At 41.9% G+C, this 20,965-nt stretch overlaps 1 protein-coding gene across 2 annotated transcripts in view; it reads left to right on the top strand.

The window, feature by feature from the left end:
- Nucleotides 1-20,697, top strand: part of DNAJB6 (DnaJ heat shock protein family (Hsp40) member B6) — a 68,731-nt gene extending 48,034 nt beyond the window's left edge. For both annotated transcript variants that reach the window (XM_061586220.1, XM_061586221.1), the window contains exons 9-10: nucleotides 15,294-15,488; nucleotides 19,529-20,697. In XM_061586220.1, coding sequence (XP_061442204.1) covers nucleotides 15,294-15,488; nucleotides 19,529-19,611 — 278 coding nt within the window. In that variant the 3' untranslated portion in view covers nucleotides 19,612-20,697. The remainder of the gene's footprint in view (nucleotides 1-15,293; nucleotides 15,489-19,528) is intronic.
- The last annotated feature ends 268 nt before the right edge of the window (nucleotides 20,698-20,965 follow it).

Below are 20,965 nucleotides of genomic sequence, written 5' to 3'. Positions count from 1 at the left end.
CAAGCCTCCTCGGCAAGCTTTAATAAGGGCAAGGTTCAAGAGGACACGTTGATGGCTGCACTGTCACAAGCACCTTGTCTACGTCATCAGGCCGCATCAACTGAAACCGATCCAAAGAATTTGCAGCAGATGTTACACTGGACACCTCACTGGGGACTACACTAGATGCGGATGGAGATCACTAGATGTGGATCACAATAAATATAGAAGAAATAAGATAAAAACGCAACATTTCCCACAGCAGCCAGCTAAAAAATAATTCAGTGCCCATTTTTAAAGGCTGGGGTCTATTTAAATGTCTTTGTTTGGTGCTGAAAAGACATAATGGTTGCACCAGATGAGCCTTCCTGGGTAGAGCATTCAATAACCAGAGCTGTAGCTGAGAAGATGCGCTCCTGTTGTCACCTGCCTAATTTTAGAAGAGAGAAGCACCAGAAGGAGGATATCTGATGAAGATCTTGATGCGCAGGTAGATACATGTGGGGAAGAATATGCTTCTCACAGAACAGGGAAATACACACAACATCGTGAGACATCTTGAGAAAAAGTGAAGCGTTAAAAGCAAGACGTTGCATTCTGTAGAGGCCAGGGCGTGTGTCACAATTCTCATATGTGGCACACTGTGGCACTATGTAAGGTATGAGACCTCTGGCAGAGTTGCAGTCCATAGTGACATATTTAGCTTAAACGTGCATGGTTGTGGGCATTCTGTGTTTCATCAGAACTTCCAGCCACTGAGAAGGCGCAAACTGGTTGTATCTCCAGGATTTTTTCTCTTGTGCTGTAATTTCAGTGAGGAGGAGGCTTGGTACAGTGCTTCTTTCTCCACTCCCATCTCCCATTCCTTGGAACTGGAGATCTAAGCCTTGCCTGAATGTCGTGAAGCAACCAGGCTTTCTTCTCAAATTTCTGTTGCATCAGACCTGTTGGCTGTGCTATAATGGGAGTTGTGTTCTCGGCATCTGTCATGGGGCTTGCATGAGCTTTAGCAGAATTATAAAGTCCTGATCAGCAAAGTTGACAGTCTGCTGCAGAAACATGTTAGAGCATCCCATCGTGGCAATGAGCAAACATTTGAGTGCCAAATGCCAGTCAAAAGATACCACTGCAAAGTAAACTATTGAGCATAACACAGATGCTCAAATAAAAGGCTGCATTTATCAGAAGGTAAGACTTGCTTATCGCTGATAACAGTTTGTATTTATATTGGACACGCCAGTTTTCAAAACACTTCAAATGCATCTTCCCTATAGTAACCTTATTACATATTGTAGATGGGGAAAGTGAGGGCTAGAGAATTGTGGCTTGCCTGAGGCCTACCTAGGGAGAATGTGGGCCCGGTGAGATTGAGCTGGAGACTTTACTGTCAATATATTTAGCCACAGCAGTACACCATCACAATTTTGGAAATGGTTGATGGATTAGCTTTACTGAGAGCCTGATACTGTGCTGCTTTTTAGATGGCTACCTGCCACTGCTCTCCAGCTTGTACAAGATACTAGTCTTAGTCTATCTGTCTAGTTGATATCCTATCTGTGTCTTCGGCTGGTGCGTCAGTTGCACCCTTTCCTGAACAGGGATAACTTGACCACTATAACCCATGCACTGATAATCTCATATTTAGATTATTGCATTCTATGTAGGACTTCCCTTAATGACTGGTCTTGGAGCTGCAGCTGGTGCAAAATGCCATAGCTCACATGATGAGTGGTGCCCTGTTCTGAGCACATATCACACCTGTGCTAAGAGATCTATACTGACTGTCTATTAGCCATCACCAAGCCAGTTGAAAGGTCTTGTTATTATCATATAAAGAACTCCAGACCAGATTACCTGGAAGACCAGCTTCCCGTCCATTGCCTGCTAAGGGCATTTAGATCAAGAAATGGAACCTGGTTAGTTTTGCCACAGACTAATGATTATCAGCTTGTGGTGATGATGCAGAGATGTACTTTTTCGCTGGTGGCATCACTGTTATGGAATGCACTCCTTGCTGAAATAAGAGAGGCCTCATCTGTATTGGCATTCAGCCGGCTTTGGAAGACGCACCTGATTACACAGATTGATCTCTCTATGTTATGTTATGTTACAGTTTACTTCTATGCCACCTTTTGGCCAAAAAGACGCTCAAGGCGGCTCACAAAAAATAAACAAAAATACAAAATACACATCAGAAATGAACAATACAGTTTACAAAAATTTAAATAACAAACTATTAACATTATTAAAAAAGCAACAGCAACATCTTTCAATAACAATACATAATAATCAGTACTTTCCTAATGTTTTGACGATGTCTAACGATGTGGTGTAGTGGTTATGGTATTGGACTACGACCTGGGAGACCAGGGTTCAAGTCCCTACACAGCCATGAAGCTCACTGGGTGACCCTGGGCCAGTCACTGCCTCTCAGTCTCAGAGGAAGGCAATGGTAAACCGCCTCTGAATACCACTTACCATGAAAACCCTGTTCATAGGGTTGCCATAAGTCGGGATCGACTTGAAGGCAGTACATTTACATTATTTTTACTAGTTCTTACATCAGTGTATTGACATCAAAGCATGGCACCACTCTTGGTGGAGGAAAGGGAACAGGAGCAACCCCAGCTTTTTGCCAACATAGATGATGTCCATGGCAAAACAGTACTTCAGCTTGGTCACGGGTCTGAAGTCTCCTGTTTAAATTGCTGGGTTGCTTTAATGGGATTGTTTTATTCCACATTTTAATTATGGAGAAATATTTTAATGTGTGTGTAATTGGTTTTCATACTTGCAAACCACTCTAGAAGCCTATTTCAGCCTAAAGAAGTATGCAGATAATTCTCTGTTTCTCTGTGTGTATGTGTGTGGGGGGGATTATTTGCAATAATGCTGGGCTATTGTTCTGCTTGTTTGACAGTGGCTGCCTCCTTGTTTAGACACTTGCTGCCTTGTCACATGACTGAGGAACCTGTTCCTATGTCTTGATATAATAAGCCTGGGAGAAGCTTTGTGTTAGGACTTATGGGGAAGACATTAGGTGTGTATGTGTGTGCTGTGTATTCTACCACCTAGGCATGGAGAGGACTGTGCACACTGTCCTGGAGTTAGTGTTCAACTTGCCCAGTTGCAAAGAAGAGTCTTGGTCCTGGTATAATGGAAATGATGCTGACTAAGCTAACCATACACACAAATACAATACCAGGCACTCACTGTCTGTGCCAACCTTAATTTAACTTGTAGGCCTCTCATGTCTGTGCTATACTCAAGGTGTAGTGCAGTTGAGGTAAGGTGAGGTAAGGACTAGTACTCTTGCTTCAGTGTGAGGCTACACAGTCTGCATCATATCAGCAAGACCTTGACATTGGATAGGACAGGGACTCAAGAATGTATTACCTTCAGAATTACAAGAACCATGCTTATTTTGTTTGTGCTGCTGCAATCGTTCCAGCCTGTGAAAATAATTGTGCTCAGAGGAACACATTGAAATGAAACTTGTCATGTTCAGGCGGTGACCTTTGGCACATTGTAGATTAAGCTGCCATGCCTTCATTGGTTCGACAGAGCTTTTGTTTGGCAAACTGCAAGGCATTCTTCAACCATAAGAGTTAGCATGGTTTCAAAATAGTTTGTCTGAGGCTCAGGCCTGCCAGATAAAATTGTCCAAAAATAGGAGACTGTAACAGGGTGCTCTGAAAACTACTGAAAGGGCCTTGCTTTTTGGAGCTCAAATGTTGGAGGTTCAATATTACAGGACAGCTCCAATGATGATGGTAAAGCCTTTTACTACAGCTATGCTTGAAAATTCTTATTTATTTATTCAATTTATATTCCACCTTTCCTCCCAAAGGAGCCCAGGGTGGCTAATAATAATAATAATAATAATAATTGTTTAAAAAGCAATCTAAAAACAGTTAAAAGCATTCTCTCAAGCAGTGATTTCAGGGTTTCCAGGAAGATCTCTTTTTCGAAGAGCTCTTACTAAATATATTTACTGAAAGGAAAGGAACACCTTAAGAAGAATGGGAATTTCCCTATTTGTCTCCTCAGTATTGCTCAAGGCTGTTGGAACACAGTGAGCTGGCATGAATGTAGCTAGACTGAAAGTCACAGAGTGAGATCACCTGAGATTTCTCAAGCCAGAAGGAATTGCCCATGAAGCATCAGCCATGTCCCCATAGCACAGAAAACTACTTCATCTAGTTTGCTATCCACCACCACTTCCCTCTTCTATTTCCTACTCTCCTTTCTCTCATGTTTTTCTTCTCTTTCCCTCATACTGATCAGTGTCCATATGATCACCAGTTTATACTGTTCAGAGACCACCCCAGTGTTTTTTTGCAAATCTAAAGATAGAGAGTAAGGTGGCATCTGTTCCTGTGCTTAGATATACAGAATGGGACACTGTCTTTAAATGGTTTGTCAGGAGTTGTAGGAACACTAAAAGCTTATGTTGTGTAGTAGATAGATTGTAGACTAGAACTGATTTTGAATCTATTGGCACTCCCTAGGTCAGCCTTTCCCAACCAGTGTGCCTCCAGATGTTGTTGGACCACAACTCCCATATTTCCTGACCATTGGCAATGCTGGCTGAGGCTGATGGGAGTTGTGGCCCAACAACATCTGGAGGCACACTGGTTGGGAAAGGCTGCCCTAGGTGAACTTGGTCTAGTCACTGTCGTCCAACCTAAGCTACTTATGTCTTTGTGATGATAAAACACAGGGAGTTTATGTATGCTGCTCTTAGTTCCTTAGAGGAGGGGGGGTGAGATACAATATGTGTACAAGAATAAACATTGAGACAACATTGAAGTGAATGTGATAAATATTTGTCCTGTAATCTAACGAGCACATCGTTTTGAGTCCTTCAGTTGTAATGAACATGGGGTTTAGGAAAGGTGTAACCTAAAGGGGAAAGCCCAGGGCAGAAATGCTGATGGAAACAGAGTGTGGTGAATCTACAGGAAGTATATGGGAAGGATGTTGATCTGGACATGAACCAAGGTCATTGGTATACCTGAGCAGGACAGAGAATTCCAACCACTAATGATTGATGTTACTTCTCAGGAAAAGATAATCTGAGGAGGGTTAAATGGAAACTTTGGTGCTGGATTAAAACCCAAACATCATACATATCGCTCCCATGCCCACAATTTCTGCCTATGCTTAATGTAGGGTTTCTTCACTGCATAGCAAATGTGCTTTCCTATAAACCAGAGCTAGGGAACCTTGGCCCTCCAGCTGTTGCTGGACTACAACGTTCATCATCCCTGACCATTGGCTATGCTGGTTGGGACAGATGGGAGTTGGAGTCCCAACAACAACTAGAGTGCCATAGGTTAACTAACCCTGCTATTGATCTTCTGTTGTGAAAAGGTATAATTCACTATCTTCTGAGCTCTTGGAAATTTTAGGGGAACCCCGCATAATGACAGCATGAAAACAATCTCTATATAGAGAGAATCAATTAATTATCCTTTATCAAGGTTCAAAATTTGGCTGGGACTTTACTCTGTAATACATCTTCCATTATTTAATCTAGCCCTACTTAGAGATTTTATAGCAAGTCCTAGTTTTGATGAGCCATAACTAAAAGAAAAACATCAATCCATTTTGGGGTGGGTGGGGGAAGCCATCCGAATTTGTACCAGAGAATGTGAATGCTTACCTTTTATGGCATGACTGCTAACGTGTCTACTCCTTAGGTAGTAATCCTGTATGTACACTTACCTGAAAGTAAGTCCTGCTGAACTCAGTGGGGCTTACTTTTCAGGAGACATGTGCGGCATTGGGCTAAAAATTTGTAAATCCCCTCTTGGCTTATAAAATACGAAATGTTAGTGACTTTACAGCTGCTCTGACATTCCATACATGGTTTCTGGATTATTTCAATCTCATGTCTACAAAGCATGTTTTGGCCAGGAGATACTAAAATGGTAATTTTTCATATAGTATTAAATGCTGGGATATTTCAAGTGTGTTTAGTGTAGCAAAGCATTCGTATTTTTAAAAAAAGCAAATGGATTTTTAGAACTTTGCCTTATTTGGAATTGCTGCAGTGTTGTGGGCTTTCCTGGAATTTCAAACACTAGCTGGAGAGAAATCTTAATATTCAGAAGTGTTTGCACAAACAATGGAACTGGCAGTGTTTTGAACTCTGAAGGCACCCTGTGCTGGAAAATACTTAGGGATTTTTAGGCTGCATCCTATATCCAGTTATCTGGGATTAAGTTCCATTGAACTCAGCGTGATTTATTTCTGAGTAGGCATGTATAAGATTGTGCTGTTAGTGTCCTAACGTCTGTCAAATCAATGGAAGATGGCTGTACACCATGAAGTGTAAGAAGAAAGTTGCCCTCAAAAGCAACCTCCAATTTTTAGCATTCAGTCTACTAAATGAATGCTGAATGCTAAAATGAGTGGGAGGATGTTCTTTGTAGAACTTGTTTTAGCACAAAATGTAAGAAGAAATTACAATGGTATTTCAATTAACTAAGACTCCCAGCGTAATTAATTCAATGTGTTCCTAAGCAAATATCTATCCAGAGGTCCTGTATATGTAAACATTTGATTATGTCCAGTGATGTAGGAATGTATGTAGCTATAGTTAACACCATGATGGCAGCCAATAGCACAGAATGCCGTGGCTTGAGAATCTGAGCTATCTTCTTAAGAGTTCACTGTAACGTGTATAATTTTGGAGAAAATCTTGAAAGCAAGTAGGCAGCTCTCCTAAGCCCTTGGACCTTTTGATGAGGTTCTCATTGTACAGCAGATGGTATTTAACATGGTTCTACTATGCCTAGATGGATGTTGCCTCTTGAGGCTGGGGATGGTAAATCTTTGTCTTCCATTTCTAATCTTTGCAAAATATTCCAAATTCTGTTCAAGAATCCTAAATGTTGTAGCAACAAATCTGTTAATTGATGCAAATTTCCATTTTCTTTGCACGCTAAGTGCTATGCCGAGCTGCTTCCTCCACCCTCTGACAACCACCTTGGGCTGAGTCATTCATTGGGCCCAGTTTACTGTAGCCTTTTGTTTTTGATTGTGCTATTCTTTAGTTACACTAACCCTGTGATAGAATTAATTTGCCAAAATGCTATTAATCCTTGATGCATGTGTGAAGCCTTGACCTGGAGGCTCATGATGCAGACACCTTGCTGAAGCGAAGGAGGTCTTCGTCTTCTTGGTGCCTGAGCAGGAACCCCTCTAACAATCCCGTATGGATTGCTCTAATTTCTATGGAAGAAAGGTGTGTTATAAATAAAAGGAAAATATTGCATACACATTTAAACTGTGCCCTTGAGAACTTGGCAGAGGGGTATGTGAACGGTGTTTTTTGGGTGGTGGCGATAGATTTTTGTGTGGCTTCTGCTGATGATGGATGGAATGAACCTGGGATAAGATTCAGTTTTGGTCAGATACCTACAAAACTTGACATCAGCATTTGGAAGTATATTTTTAATAACCTGACATTAGCATTTGAAACTATATTTTCAAAACATCATGACGGCTTTTTCGGTTTTAATGTTTTATTTTTAACAATGGAGTATTGATGTGGCTGTGATAAGCAGCAACAGGGCTTTCAAGGCAGGTTCTGGGAATGTATAATTTTGAGAGGTAAAGGCTATTTGCAGTTGCCTTTTCAGTGGCATCTTCTTGTCCTCCCCCCCCCAGTAGGAACTGGACAATAATTAGAAATATCTGCTGCACTCCTTCAGCATTTTGATATGTGCTGTCCATATGCTTAAAAACATGTGCCTTTTTTTCACTAGGCTGCACCAAGATTCATTTGTAATGCTGATCCAAATAGGGGACAAAGCAAGCACTTACTTCCCCCCACCCCACCCAAAAAAAGTATAATGAACTGAGACTTGGCCTGAGGCCAGGGTGTGAGAGAGGAAGCTGTACCATCTTGTGAGAACTTTGTCCCACAGTTGGTGTTTTCCTGCTTCCGTCATGCCTTATGCTGGGATAAATTTATTGCTGCTTCACCCTAGGAATTGCAAGCTCAGTCTTGATTCACCAGTGCGCTCCCTCTTTCCATAACCCTGGAATGTCCTATGAGAATGAGTCATTTCTCTCATGTAAACTGTGCAAAGTTCTTTACATGATTGTAATTATAAGGTTGTAAACTAGCCATTTTACAGATCTAGAACTGAGGCTTAAGAGAGAGATTTGCCCAAGATCCACCCTGTAGGTTATGGCTAAACAGAGATTTAGTCTCAGGCCATCACTGCCTATTGAATAATCCCGGCTTTTGCTAGAGCTTTGTGCTTAAGGCTGCAATCCAGTACATGGCTACTCAGAAGAAAGCTCAATTGGGTTCAATGGGACTTACTCCCAGGTAAGTGTGTATTGGTTTGCAGCCTAAGAGCCATCTAGACCAGTACGTCGCCTCCAACCAAATCAGATGCTCCTGAGAAGTTCAGAAGCAGAGTAAGATGGAAAGAGCCTTTTTCTGTTGGTTGTCCATAGCATCTGGTAATTTTGGAGGTGTGGGAGGCTGAGTGTACTGTCTCTGAAAATGAAGCTTCATTTGGCCATCTTTGCCATATCCATCAGTGGACCATATCCTCTTAAATTTCTCACATCTTTTTGTAGTACATCTAAGCATGAGTCTGTTACCACTTCTACAACGCTGTTGCTAAAAGACCCTTTATCTCTCTTACACCGATCACTCTGCTCCAGGTGCCCTCCCAAGTGCAAACTGTGGCTGCCTAAGTTTCACCAAGATTGGCTGCTAATTGCCTTTCCCTCTTCCTGCAATTGATGTATGTGCAGTTTTGCTTTTGACACTGCAGAGTTGGCAGTAAATTTGAAGTAAATGTACTGTCTTGTCAACAGGACTTTTATCCTTTTACTAGGCATACATTGAAAATCTATTCCTATTAAAAGTGTTGACAGATGACTTCACTCTTGATCTTTCTCAGTGTGCTATATTGCCCTCTGCTGGCTAGAATGTATACTTCATGCTTTTATTGTATCTCTCCTCTCCCCCCCCCATAAGAGGATTGTGCTCAGACACAGTATAATACAGAGGATTTTGATTTTTTTGTTTGTTCTGCTGGCTCTAACAAAGAAGGCAGCTATGCTAATTCACGTTATTGTGACTGATAAATGTTAAGTGTAATTCCTATTTATTTAGGTTGTTTAATAAAACATGAATACACCTGTTAGGGTGTGCCTTCAAATACTGAAGTTTCATTTAATAGCAATTTCAGTATCTCATGTTGCCTTGTAAATGCTTCTGCAACATTAAGCCTTGGATAGTTAGAGTCAGTCTAGGGATTCTAGGCATTACAGGGGTGTGTGGCTGCTGCTCTGCCTCACCCCCAGCACTGCATAAATGGCTGCTGCTCATGGGGGTGGGGCAAAGAAATCCTGAGCACGGTGACATCAGGGGTTGTCTTCTGCTACACCAAGGCTGGGGAACCTTTTGGGGCCAAAAGGCCAGATCTTTATCTCCTCAGTCTCCTCTGCAAGCCTAAGCTGACATCAAGTGATGTTTCCCTTTGAACCCCTGACTTTTGGGACTTCAAAGTCAACCTGAAGGTGCACTCCAATCTGCCCAGAATGGTAGTGCTCCTTCAAACCCCCTCTCCTCTGTGTGGAGAAGCACGGGGGGGGGGGTGAAGGTGCGCTCCCTTACTAGTGACATCAGTTGGTGGGTTTTGGCCAGAGGCCAGTGGTTCCCCACTTCTGTGCTAGATATTAGCAGAGAGGAAACATGGTTCAAGAGCAGCAAATCATCCCCCATTTAATTTGGGTCATAGACCCTAAAATACCATAGTACTCTTACCCGGTATTAGTAGGATCCTGATCTGATATCTGGTCTGAAACATTTGTTGCTCAAATTCACCAAGCATTCCCTGCTCTTTTCTTGCACTTTAAACCATGGTCTAGCTTCTTGCCCATACTTTCATTTTTTGTACTACCATCATGCACTCCATTTCTTCATCTACTAATTTTAACCATGTTTATTTATGTACTGTGCCAACTTCTCAAAGGCTTCCTATACCTCCTCGGGTTCCTTAAAAATGTTGTCAATTTAATTATTTCTATTTGGTCTCATAGTTTTTGTAACAGTTACTAGGCCTAAGCATCTGCTGACTCTTAGAATTAGCCTTTGCACCTTTCTGTTTGATTTTTGGGTCAGCCCTTTTGGGTAAAATGAGTTTCTTTTAAAATTAAGTCTAAACTCTTATCCAAAAGGGACTTTTATGACTGAATGAAGAAGTCAGATCCAAACAATTTAAGTCAGGCAAATCTCTTTTTTGAAAAGATCTCCAGCATTGCAGTTAACAATTAACACATCAGCATGATTGGAATTACCTTTTTAAGTCATTTTACAATTAAATTTGGCAATAACAATTGGAGAAAGGGGCAGCTAGTTTTAACATTCAAATTATCAGTTGCTTGTGTGATAGCTTTGAATCCTAGCCCTTCTGCCTAAGAACTCTTTTCATAAGAGTATTTTAATTGAGTTAGAAAGGAATAAAGCCAATACTGTTAATTGCATGGGGAAAAGAAATCCCTATTTCAGTAAGCTGTGGGAAAACAAATATGAAACTTTTTTTCAGTATAATTACTGCAAGAAATAACTATTCATCACTGTGATGTTTTGGCATCAACCTGCTTTAATTATAAGGAATGTTCTAACTGCTAGATGGTAATTTTCAGTGATTGTCACAGAAGATGTTTTGGGGATTGGTGTGTTCAGGCAGAAAGCCTCTGTTGTGATCTCCCTCTAAAAATCACCTCCCTTGCATTTCCCCCAGTTACTAGCCAACTTGTTGTGGCAAAGGGGTCTGTTCATGTTGATGAGCATGCAAATAGGGGCTGCGGACAGGAAATTATATGTGTCCTGGCTAAATGTGTATAGGAATGTACTGGTAGTTTGCTCATTTACTTGCTAGACTCAGTGGTAGAGCTCATCTTTGCATACAGAACTTCCAGGTTCAAGCCTTGGTATCTCCAGTTAAAAGAATTAGGTGGAAGGTGATGTTAAAGATCCTTGCTTGAAATTCAGGGAGCCGCTGAGAGTCAGAGTAGGCAAAAGTCTGATCTGCAACAAGTCGACTTCCTGCCCCTGGACTTTGCAGTCTTCATGTATCATGGAGTGGAAGAAAAATGGGATCAAACAAACCACATGTACATTCCTATGCATAATCATCCAGGCTTCATGACTTTTCCTATGCAGGGCGGTGAGTGTGTGAAGCTATTTCTTGACCTGTTGCCATCTGAGCTGCCTTTAATGGTGGAAATCCAGACTTCAAACGTGTAATGAAAGGAGCAGTATAATTTATGAACTGGTTAGGCTCAGGGCTCCTTCTTGAGAGAGAGCATTATCACTAAACAACCCAAGGTAGCTGCATAGATACCAATTTGTAGGGTGAAAAGCTGCTGCTGCTGCTGCTGCTGCTGCTGTAAAGAACTGGCCCTCCCATTATGCAGAGTGGGGCAGCTGCCTCAGGCAGCTGACTTTGGGTGTCATGAAAGGGTAGCAAGTTCATTGTATTTTTACTGCCAGGGAGCGGGAGAGGGGCTTGTGGGATTTTCTGCCCAGATGCCAAAAAAGCTTGGCTGACCTTGGGTACTGTGTACCTTGACTTGAAGGGCGGAGGGGGGGATTTGCTATTCTGCCTCAGGCAGCAAAATATCTTGGGCCAACCCTGCTGTTGTGAACATATGGAAGCAACACTCTCTTCCCAGAGTAATCTTTGTATGTGTGCTTCTTAATTTTCCAGACAATCAGGGTCCCCCAAATCATTAAGCACTTTGTCCATATCACATAATGGCTGAGTAGGTGCATGAGCCGCAGCACAGTGGCTGTCTCCCTGGACATACCAATTTGTTGGCCGGGTACTCATTTCTAGAGGTATTTAGAAAACAACCAAGTGGAGTCTACAGAATATCTTAGAATAGGGTGGTGCTAGCTGAGCATTTGCTGTTCTTAAGTAAACCAAGCAATTATTGTGTTGTCTAAAATCAGAACTGAGACTCAATAGGGCACGTGCATGCTGAATTCTGTGTAAAATTAACTGGGAATTTTGAGACTTGTTTCTATTAAGTGGAGGCAGGTGAAGGAGATATTGCCTTCAGTGAGACCAGAAGGGGAGAGCCTTGCAGTTCCCTTAGAGCAGAGAGAGGACCCCCCCTTTAAAAAAGAGATCTCTGGGCAGTAGAGGAAGAAGTAAGCATTGTTCTTAAAATCAGTTTAATAGTGTGTCTGTGCTTCACAGTTGAATAAGTTCCTCACAGTCCTTGTCATCATCTTAGAACATCTTTGTTTGGTAGATCAGTTATTTCCATTACTCAACAATAGGACTGGGGGTGAGGGAAGATGGCCTTGAGCATTTTTATGTTATGTCTGAACTCAGAATTAAAGTCTCGTTTCAAGTGACTGCGTCAGAAATGGCATTTGAGGGCCATTGTCAAAATATGCCTACTCCTTCTCACTGCTGTGGTCCAAGAGTATCCTCAATTTGTTCACACAGTAGTTCTTAAGGACTTGCCATTCCCCTTGACCCGTCTCTTATTTCCTAACACCAGTTCATGGTGCTCTTTGCCACAGCCTTCCCTTGTGATGAACTGCATCCACTGCTTTTGCCATCCTTACCAGCTGATGCATGAGCCAGTCAGGAAAACATGTACGAAATGTAGCACCACCTTGAATGACACCATGCTTAATGAGCACTCATTAAACCTGATTAACAAGATGAACAAAATGATGTGTTAGAAATTCCCCAACACCTCTTTCATTTTGTTTAATGCTTCTCTGGTGATAAAAGTTTTCCTCTTGCCTTACTCCATCTGTCTTTTTCATTTCTATTTTATATCTTGCTTCAAGAACTGATTCATGCATTAAACCTGGGGCTGTCTTTGAGGGCATCTCCTGTGGTTTGGGCATCAGATCACACAGCTGAGTTCTTAAAGGTTTAGCGCTTGCCCCATGAGAATTTTATTCCTAATGGTGATAGTATCGGAGGTTGTTTTGTTTTTACCCTGCAACTCTGTGCCCACATAGGGGCTCCCACCGTGGCTTAAATACTTGGGAAAAGCCATGTAAGCAAAGGAAGTTAAAACAGCTAGTTAAAACAAATATGAAATATCTAAAAGCCTGGAAGTCTAAAACAACAGATTTAAGGTGGCACTTTACAACCACAAAGGCCTCAAAAGGCAGGTCTTTGCTAACCTGTGGAACCTAATTGGGGAGTTGGATAAGTGAGAGCCGGTATGATGTAGTGTTAGAGTGTTGGACTATGATGTGGGGGACCAGGGTTCAAATCCCCACTCAGCCAAGAAGCTCACCAACTGTCCTTGGGCCAGTCATAGTCTCTTGGCCTAACCTACGTCAAAGGGTTGTTTTGAGGATAAAAATGTGTCTGTAGGAGAGCCATGTATATTACCTTGACCTCTTTGGAGGAAAGGTGTGATATAAATGTAATAATTAATGAAATTAATAAGCACACCTCTCTGGGGATAGAATTCCAGAGCAAGGGCGCCACACGCCAACCTTGTAAGTGCTTCCAGGTTTGAGGGAACCACCAGCAAGAGCAAGCATGTTGAGGACTATGTGAGATAGGATGTAAGCTGCTCTGTTTAATAGATGCACTAGGCTATAGCATATGTCCATTGAACATAGCAGATGGGAATGAATGACATGCTGTTTTTGCCCCCAGACAATAATCCTTGTGAATTACTCAGGCTTTGTTATGAAGGGAACACAAGGCAGCTGTGTTGGGTCCAATTGCTTTCTTGAGAGTTTATGCCAGCAAGGCCAAAAGCCAGGGGTAATTGGAGCTGTAGTCTAAAGTATCTGGAGGGTACTCGGTTGGGAAAGACTAGTTTATGCATATTGTGCTTTTGATTTTGTGCTCTCTTTTGGTAGGAACCTTTCACCTTTGTGCAAGGCCAGCCTCTCCTAAACCCTCAATTTTACCTTTCCGGTCTGAACAATTACCCTTTTGCTTAACAAGTTGCTTTGATTCCATTTGGTTGTTGCGTAAGATGAAGGCACCCAGACTGTGGGTCTCAAAGATTGCATTGTGGTGATCGTCTCCTCTAGAAGGTTGTAGTCTTCCACTAATGTCCTCCTGTGTTCAACTTCATGGATAGCCATTTAGGAGACATGGCAGTAAGAGCATCTGAGTTGATCCAAAAAAGGGGTTAGAGAGAGATGGTGGGTCTTGTAACTTGTTTACAATGTGTGTCAAGAGAAGCCCAAACTATTGCTATGGATGATGGAAGCTGCCATATATTATATTAGTTCACTGCAGGCCCTAGGGAATAGGAAAAATCTCTGGAGAGTCCTGAGAAGCATGTCCTCTATGTCTTCATTTTAGACTTTGTAGCTGGAAAAGATAGATCTATGTGTGGGATTTTGTTAGAATGAAAGCTGTAGAAACATGCATAGTCCTGCTTAAGGTTTTGCCTTAAAACACCCCAGGCGGCAGGCAGGGAAGCAGGCAGAGTTCTCTCTTTGCACAATTATTTTTCAATCTTTGCACAATCTTTTTTCCTATTAATCGTGTTCTTGCAATCCTCAAGTTTCCTTTTGCCTCCCAACTAAGCTCTTTACTATTACCAAGGTTCCCTTTGGACATTGTTCCCTTGCAAACAGGTCTTTTCTTTTCTTTTTGGAAATCATAGGTTAGCATCACAATCAAATGCCTCATCTGTTTATGCTATTTCTGAACCCTCAAAGGAGGTCACTTGATCAAATCTTGCTTATGAACTTAATGCATCTGAATTTACCTTGCTTTGGTGTAGATTTTAGCAGGAGTTTTCTTCTTGTGGCCTTAAAAATGTTCAGATCATGGAATCTTGGAAAGCAATGTATTCTGGATACACCTGTTTTGTCTTATCGTTTCTCCATTCTGCACATGCTCAAGGAGAGCTTAAATTTTAAAAAAGAGCACCCACTATTTATTTATTTATTGCATTTGTATACCGCCCCATAGCTGAAGCTCTCTAACTTCACCCACTAACATTCCATTTTGAAGGAAATGAAGTATTATGTACTTGTGGAAATCTTTGTGAGGAGTCTTGACTTTTAAGTATGGTAATTTTTTTTATCCTGCGATTATAAAATGCAGCTATGCAGTTTACCCCATCACAGTTTGTGGTATGGCTAGAAATACTGCCCTATTACAAATGGAGAAACTGACGTGTAAAAAGCATAAGTGACTTGCTCAACGCAACAGCTAATGTTACAGACTGGCTTTTCTTTGTTTCCATTGGAGACAAAGCCATCCTGGTGGCCAGCTTGTTTCTTTCTTGAATGGTCTGCTTTCTCCCCCCCCCAGGTGTAGCTGACGACGAAGCTTTTGCCGAGGAATGCAGACGCCGAGGACAAAATGCCTTGCCCTTCCAGCCTGCTAATGTCCGCTCTCCAAAATCCCTGAAGCCTGCTGCCTACCCCAAACATGTCCTTCACTGTAATAGTGATGAGGATGATGACTTGGTTATGACCAGCTGGGAGACGCCCATTTATTCATCAGGTGTGCACAAAAGGGTGAATGAGGAGCCAGTGATAAAGCAGGAGCCAGTGATAAAGCAGGAGCCAGTGATAAAGCAGGAGCCAGTGATAAAGCAGGAGCCAGTCAAAAAGCAGGAGCCAGTCAAAAAGCAGGACCCGGTGACAAAGCAGGAGCCAGTTAAAAAAGCTACACCAGTTAGCCAAAAGCCTCAGTCAAAGAATCCAAGGAGATCACGGTGCTGCACACTGATTTAATGCTAGCATTTCATGTACCTTTTTTTCTGCATTCAGACTAGCTTCAGGATATCCTGGACTACGTTACCCCACTTATTTTCAGACATCCAAATAAAATTCATAAAAGCTTATGCCAGATTGTGCATAAAACTCACTGCAAACTGCAGAGCTGTGCTTTAGTAGCTGATGTGTTGCTTGCTTTCCTTGCTCCATATGCAGGTTGGTAGCAGATTCCTAGTAGCCTGAATGAATTTTGCTCTTGAACTGTCAGGTAACTAGAATATTTATTTCTGAGACCTGATGGAATCTTTTTGGCAAATTTTCATCCTCTTTGTCATTTTCTTTAGCAAGTATGTGTTTAGCAAGAGCTGACCCCAAGAGCAGCCCACTCAGCATTTTCCTAATTTCAATCAGTGCCAGATCTAAAATGTCTAATTTGCAGATTAATACTGCAAGATTCACATTGCCCTTGGTATCCAGTATTAACAAGTGCCTTAGCATGAATAATCCATTTCCATACCCTATGTGCTTTTACTGCCTGCTATTGTGGAAGAGTCAAGTACATTAAGTTGCTGATCCGGTCTATCTGCATACTAAAATGAGAAGCTGCAGTACTGTAGTGGTGACTGCACAACCAAATCTTTTGCTTCTCCTACTGTGGTTTAACTTTACAACCCCTGTTAGGAAACCTTCTCAAGGAAACTTCAGTTCCCCATGCTGGGTGGCATTCCCCTTTCCAAACTTTTTTGCGGGAAGGGGAGTGTTGTGGGGGGAAATGACAAAATCATTGTGTTTATCAGTGCCACAACCCAAATTAATCTAAACTGAGAAGAGATGACAGACAATGCGAGGGACATCTCACACAGCATGGTTTTAGGCATACACCTAAAAGTATTGGGGTGTAGCCAACTAAGTCCTTCTCTGAGTGGAAATGAATGGACTTAAGTTAGTCATCTGCATTCATTTCAAGGGATCTACTCTCTGTAGGACATGTTGATGCAACCCCCTGTTTTCTCGTAATACTACACATATCAAGGATGTATTGTGGTCTGGGCTGGCATGCCACAGCAAGTGCTGAACAGGTGGCAACTCCTGGTAACAGAAAACTGACCTATCCCGCAACTTGAGTACCGATGCTTCAACAGCTAGTCGTTCCCTGTTCTTGTTAGCTGCTAGATGCGGTAAAAAAGGCCAGTCTTTAAGGGATCTGTAGTGGCAGCAGCTATGCCATTGTTTGCTGTTGTTTGTAACCTGACAACATAATGTCAAAGCCATTTCTGCTTTTGCTTGGCAAGTAAATCAGTTGCTGTCAAGTCTCTGCCCATCTCCCTCAGCCCTAGTGCCCATCATTTTAAAATGCTAGACGCAGGGCAGTTTGATAGGTGCACAACTTGAACATTAGAATAGCATGCCAGGGAGCGCATATGACACCAGTACTTTGGAAGTTCAATTTTTTTAAGCCTTTTAAAGGTAAAGGCTATCAAATATCAGGCTCAAAATCATAATGCCTGCTTGTTTAAATTTGGGCATTTTTATGAACTTTTAAAATCAGGTAAGTATCATTATTCCTGTACTGTGCATGGTAGAGACAAGCTGAGATCAAGACAGTTGCCCAAAGTGGGAGCAGAAAAATGCTCAACTTTTTCCAGCATCAGTAATGAGATAGGAGCCATAGCTCAGCGAGTAGTGCACATGGCTTGCATCCAGGTTCAGTACCTGGCATCTCCTGGTAAAAGTGATCTCGGGTGGAGGAAGTGCATGTGTCTGGAAGAGCTGCTAGCAGTTGGAGTATATAGTACTGGACTAGATGGATAGGTGACAGACGCCCATGACATTTTGCCTCCCCTATGAGATCCAACTATTAGTTCTAGCCTTGTATCTGGAAATGGAACTACTCTATTGCATTGCCAACATTACCCCCCTTTTGTAATCTGGTGATCCACTTATAATAAGGCTCCTGAATCATGTTCATAGGTCTGTCTTGCCGTGGCCTTTGGTTTGTGCTGTCTCTTAATGAGAAACAATATTCTGTTTCAGTGAGAACTGTTGCTATGGTGAGCGATACCTAACTTGTGATAGTTGGTTCTCTTTGTTAGGTAACTGAACTGGTAAATGGTAGTAGTCCTGAACAACTCAATTGGAGCCATTTCCCCATTTTTGTACTATAAAAAAAATTGAATTATCACTTAAACACAGTGAATAATTTCATCACTGGATACAACAGAAGGGAGTGCTTGGTGATAGGAAGTATCCAAAACTAGGTTGACTAACTGTTGGGCTGGATGTCACCTACCAAAACCCTTTTATCTGGCCTCTTGATTTCCCTACCAAATTTTAACCCGTGCAATTAAATCTGAGTTTCACTAGTAAGGACAATAATTGTTTCTTAATGTCACATCTCTTTGGGAGTTTTGTATGTATTTCTCCATTAAAATAGTTTGTCAAAGACTAAATCATAGAGCCTGAGCATCCAAGGTGGATGTAGACCAGTGTCCACAGAGCAGCCTCCGAGTAGTCGGGGATCTCAGCTCTAAATAATTGGTTGCACTAAAGATTTCTGCAGAATTCAAATGGAAACACACCTATTCCATGAATGGCTGCTTATCTCCCCCCTCCTCCCAAGTCTGTTTGGCTTGACTTTGGTCTGCTGGCATGCATTAAAGTGTACTGTGAATGTCCTAGAGCCCAAGATGTCTAGCACAGGTTAGTTTGAGACACCCAGTTGACTTTGAACCCAAGGTGTTTGGAATATACCTGCTTAAATCTAATTGAAATGAATGAATGAATTCTTTGTTCTTGTTGTATAGCAGATACATGCCTTGTATACTGTATTCACGATTGTGAAAGATGATTTAAATGCATCTTTTTCATTCATGCGCTCACCCCCCCCCCCAACGATTTTAACTTTTACACATTTTATCAGAAAATGAGCTAATCCAGAATGGCTTTGAAGTCCTTTGAATGTTTTCTTAACTATTTCCAAACTTCAAAGGAAGGCCTCAGACATTCACAGATGGTCTTAAAGCAGCTTTATAAAACTGGTGCAATCAATAAGGCAAATTAACCAGATAAGACTTTTTAAACAAAGATTTTCAGAATTTCACCTGGTTGTAGGCCATGTTGCCCTGAAATAGGTCCGAGTAGATCACAGAAGAAAGGAGGGAGCAAAATCCACAATGCAACTTACAGTTTCTGAGAGGGAGGACTCAATGGAAGAAAAAAGGCCCACACCAGTCTGGAGGTATTGGAAAGCACATACAGTCCACTGAGTTTAAACTATATTGCAGTGATTTAGGCAGTGGCGGCTTCATGTCAGTGGAGCAGTGGACGCTATTCCGGATTTTACTCCAAACTTTCAAGGAGCTGTCCAAGCTTGAAAGCTTGGTCTAAAACCTTGAGCAGATTCTATTGCCCCACTGGCACGGGGCCACCAGCTGCCACGGGATTTAGGGCCAATGGCTGCATGGTAAACAACCTTGCCATGACTTAGCCACAGCATTTAGAGATTTCTGATAGGAACTCTTGAAATGAGTGGCAGAGTGCCTCAATTAGGAAGGCCAGTGGTGGTGTGGGAACTCCCAGTACAGTCAGAAAGCCATTGCACTCACACCATGGCTGGTTACCTTTTGGAAGTGACTTCCCCATGAAGAAGCTAAAGGTGGTAGACCAGCTGTTAAGGAAATGATGACTGAGTGGCCAGGGAAAAACCTTGCACTTATTTAAGGGGAGGTCTGTCTCGCATTTTAAGAATGTTAAATTGGGATACTTCTGCTTTAATGAAGGGGAATCTGCTGTATGACCAATGTTTTACAAGCCATGTCTCCTCAGGATACAAAGAAATCAGCAAGAGGAAGAAGCAGAAGCTGAGGGAGGAGCAGAAGAAGAAGAAGTCAGCCAAGGCACCATATTAAAATGGACTTCGATGCCCCCAAACACTGACCCTTTTGCTGTCGTACCATTTGACCCCACCCTCATACTTTTCCTGGTGCATATCTTTTCTTATGTCCCTTCTCACTTAGCAAGGGGGGACTGACTCCTCTCTGAAGTACACTAAACTTGCACTATTATGCTTGAGCACCACAGATTCGCTTAAGCTTCTGTAAGACACCCCAGTCAGAAACCCGCTCCTTGGAAGTCATTTTCATTGAAAGCGTACGTCTTACTTCCATGCAGCATTTTTAGGATCAGCACGTCAGATACATCAGATAAGCAGATCCTGGCTAGAAATGTGTTGTATTTTTGAAGTTTGAAAAGATCTGATGATGTGGAACCTTTCTGACCTCTTCCTTTCCTGGGGATAAAGCTACTGTAGTCTAGTGTGTTTCTTCTAGGACTTGAGATTGTAAACACTGCATCTTTATTTCCAAAAACAAATCATTTTGATCATGGGATATTCTGACCTAAATGAACCTTAATATGTTTTTCATTTTAAATTTTCCTTTGAGGAGAGTTGAGCTAAGTTTAATCTTGCATCGCGCATAACAACTGAGGATGAGTCTTGCCTTTTAGTTTAGCTGGTGGAAGAAGTAGCTGACTTTGCTTTCTAGTGCCATTATTTATGTGCTTTATCACAAAGAATCTGCAATGATTTGAGAGAACAGGTTCCCAACGAGCTGCTTAGTGAAATCACTCCTTGTGAGTTGATTACAATCCCTAGAACTTTCTCAAGCCAAATAATAATAGACATACTCTATTACCTTAGTTCTCTTGGCTGGGAATCAGCAGTCATGAAGATATTTTCATGCTAAGTAGTATAAGGGTCATAGCACCACATCTGGCTTGTCAAAATTCGCCTCTAGTACCTAGGATGATTTGTGAGGCTTCATAGGCCAAGTGGAGCCTCAACTAGCTAAGAACCTCTGTTCCTTGGTCAGATCTAGAATACTTACTTGTACATTGAGCATATATAGTGTGTGTGTTGGTTCTCATTCTGGCTATATGGAGGTGGGGACATGTGCATACTTGGAAAATTTAGGATTTGCTGTAGAGAGATGACTTCATTCTCCCTCCATATAGATGTTTAATTTGCATGGTACTTGGCTTCTGTTAACCTCATAACTAAGTACTAAATTGGAGCCTTCCATTGCCTTTAACTCTTTCCAAGCATGGTTACTGTTAGCAAGTTGCTTCCTTGCTGCTTAATCCGCAAGTGGAAGTTCTCAGCTGCTTTGGTTTCCTGTGTGGGTTCTTCCCCCTTCTCTTGCCAATAAATTATGTGACATTTCTTTTCTTTGGCACTGTTGGAAACCTCCAAATTTCCTGGAG

This window comes from Rhineura floridana, chromosome 10 (genome assembly GCF_030035675.1).
Source record: "Rhineura floridana isolate rRhiFlo1 chromosome 10, rRhiFlo1.hap2, whole genome shotgun sequence".
In the NCBI taxonomy this organism is placed as follows: domain Eukaryota; kingdom Metazoa; phylum Chordata; class Lepidosauria; order Squamata; family Rhineuridae; genus Rhineura; species Rhineura floridana.
Note: the sequence above shows the minus strand (reverse complement) of the source record. Positions and strands in the feature narration are given on the sequence as shown.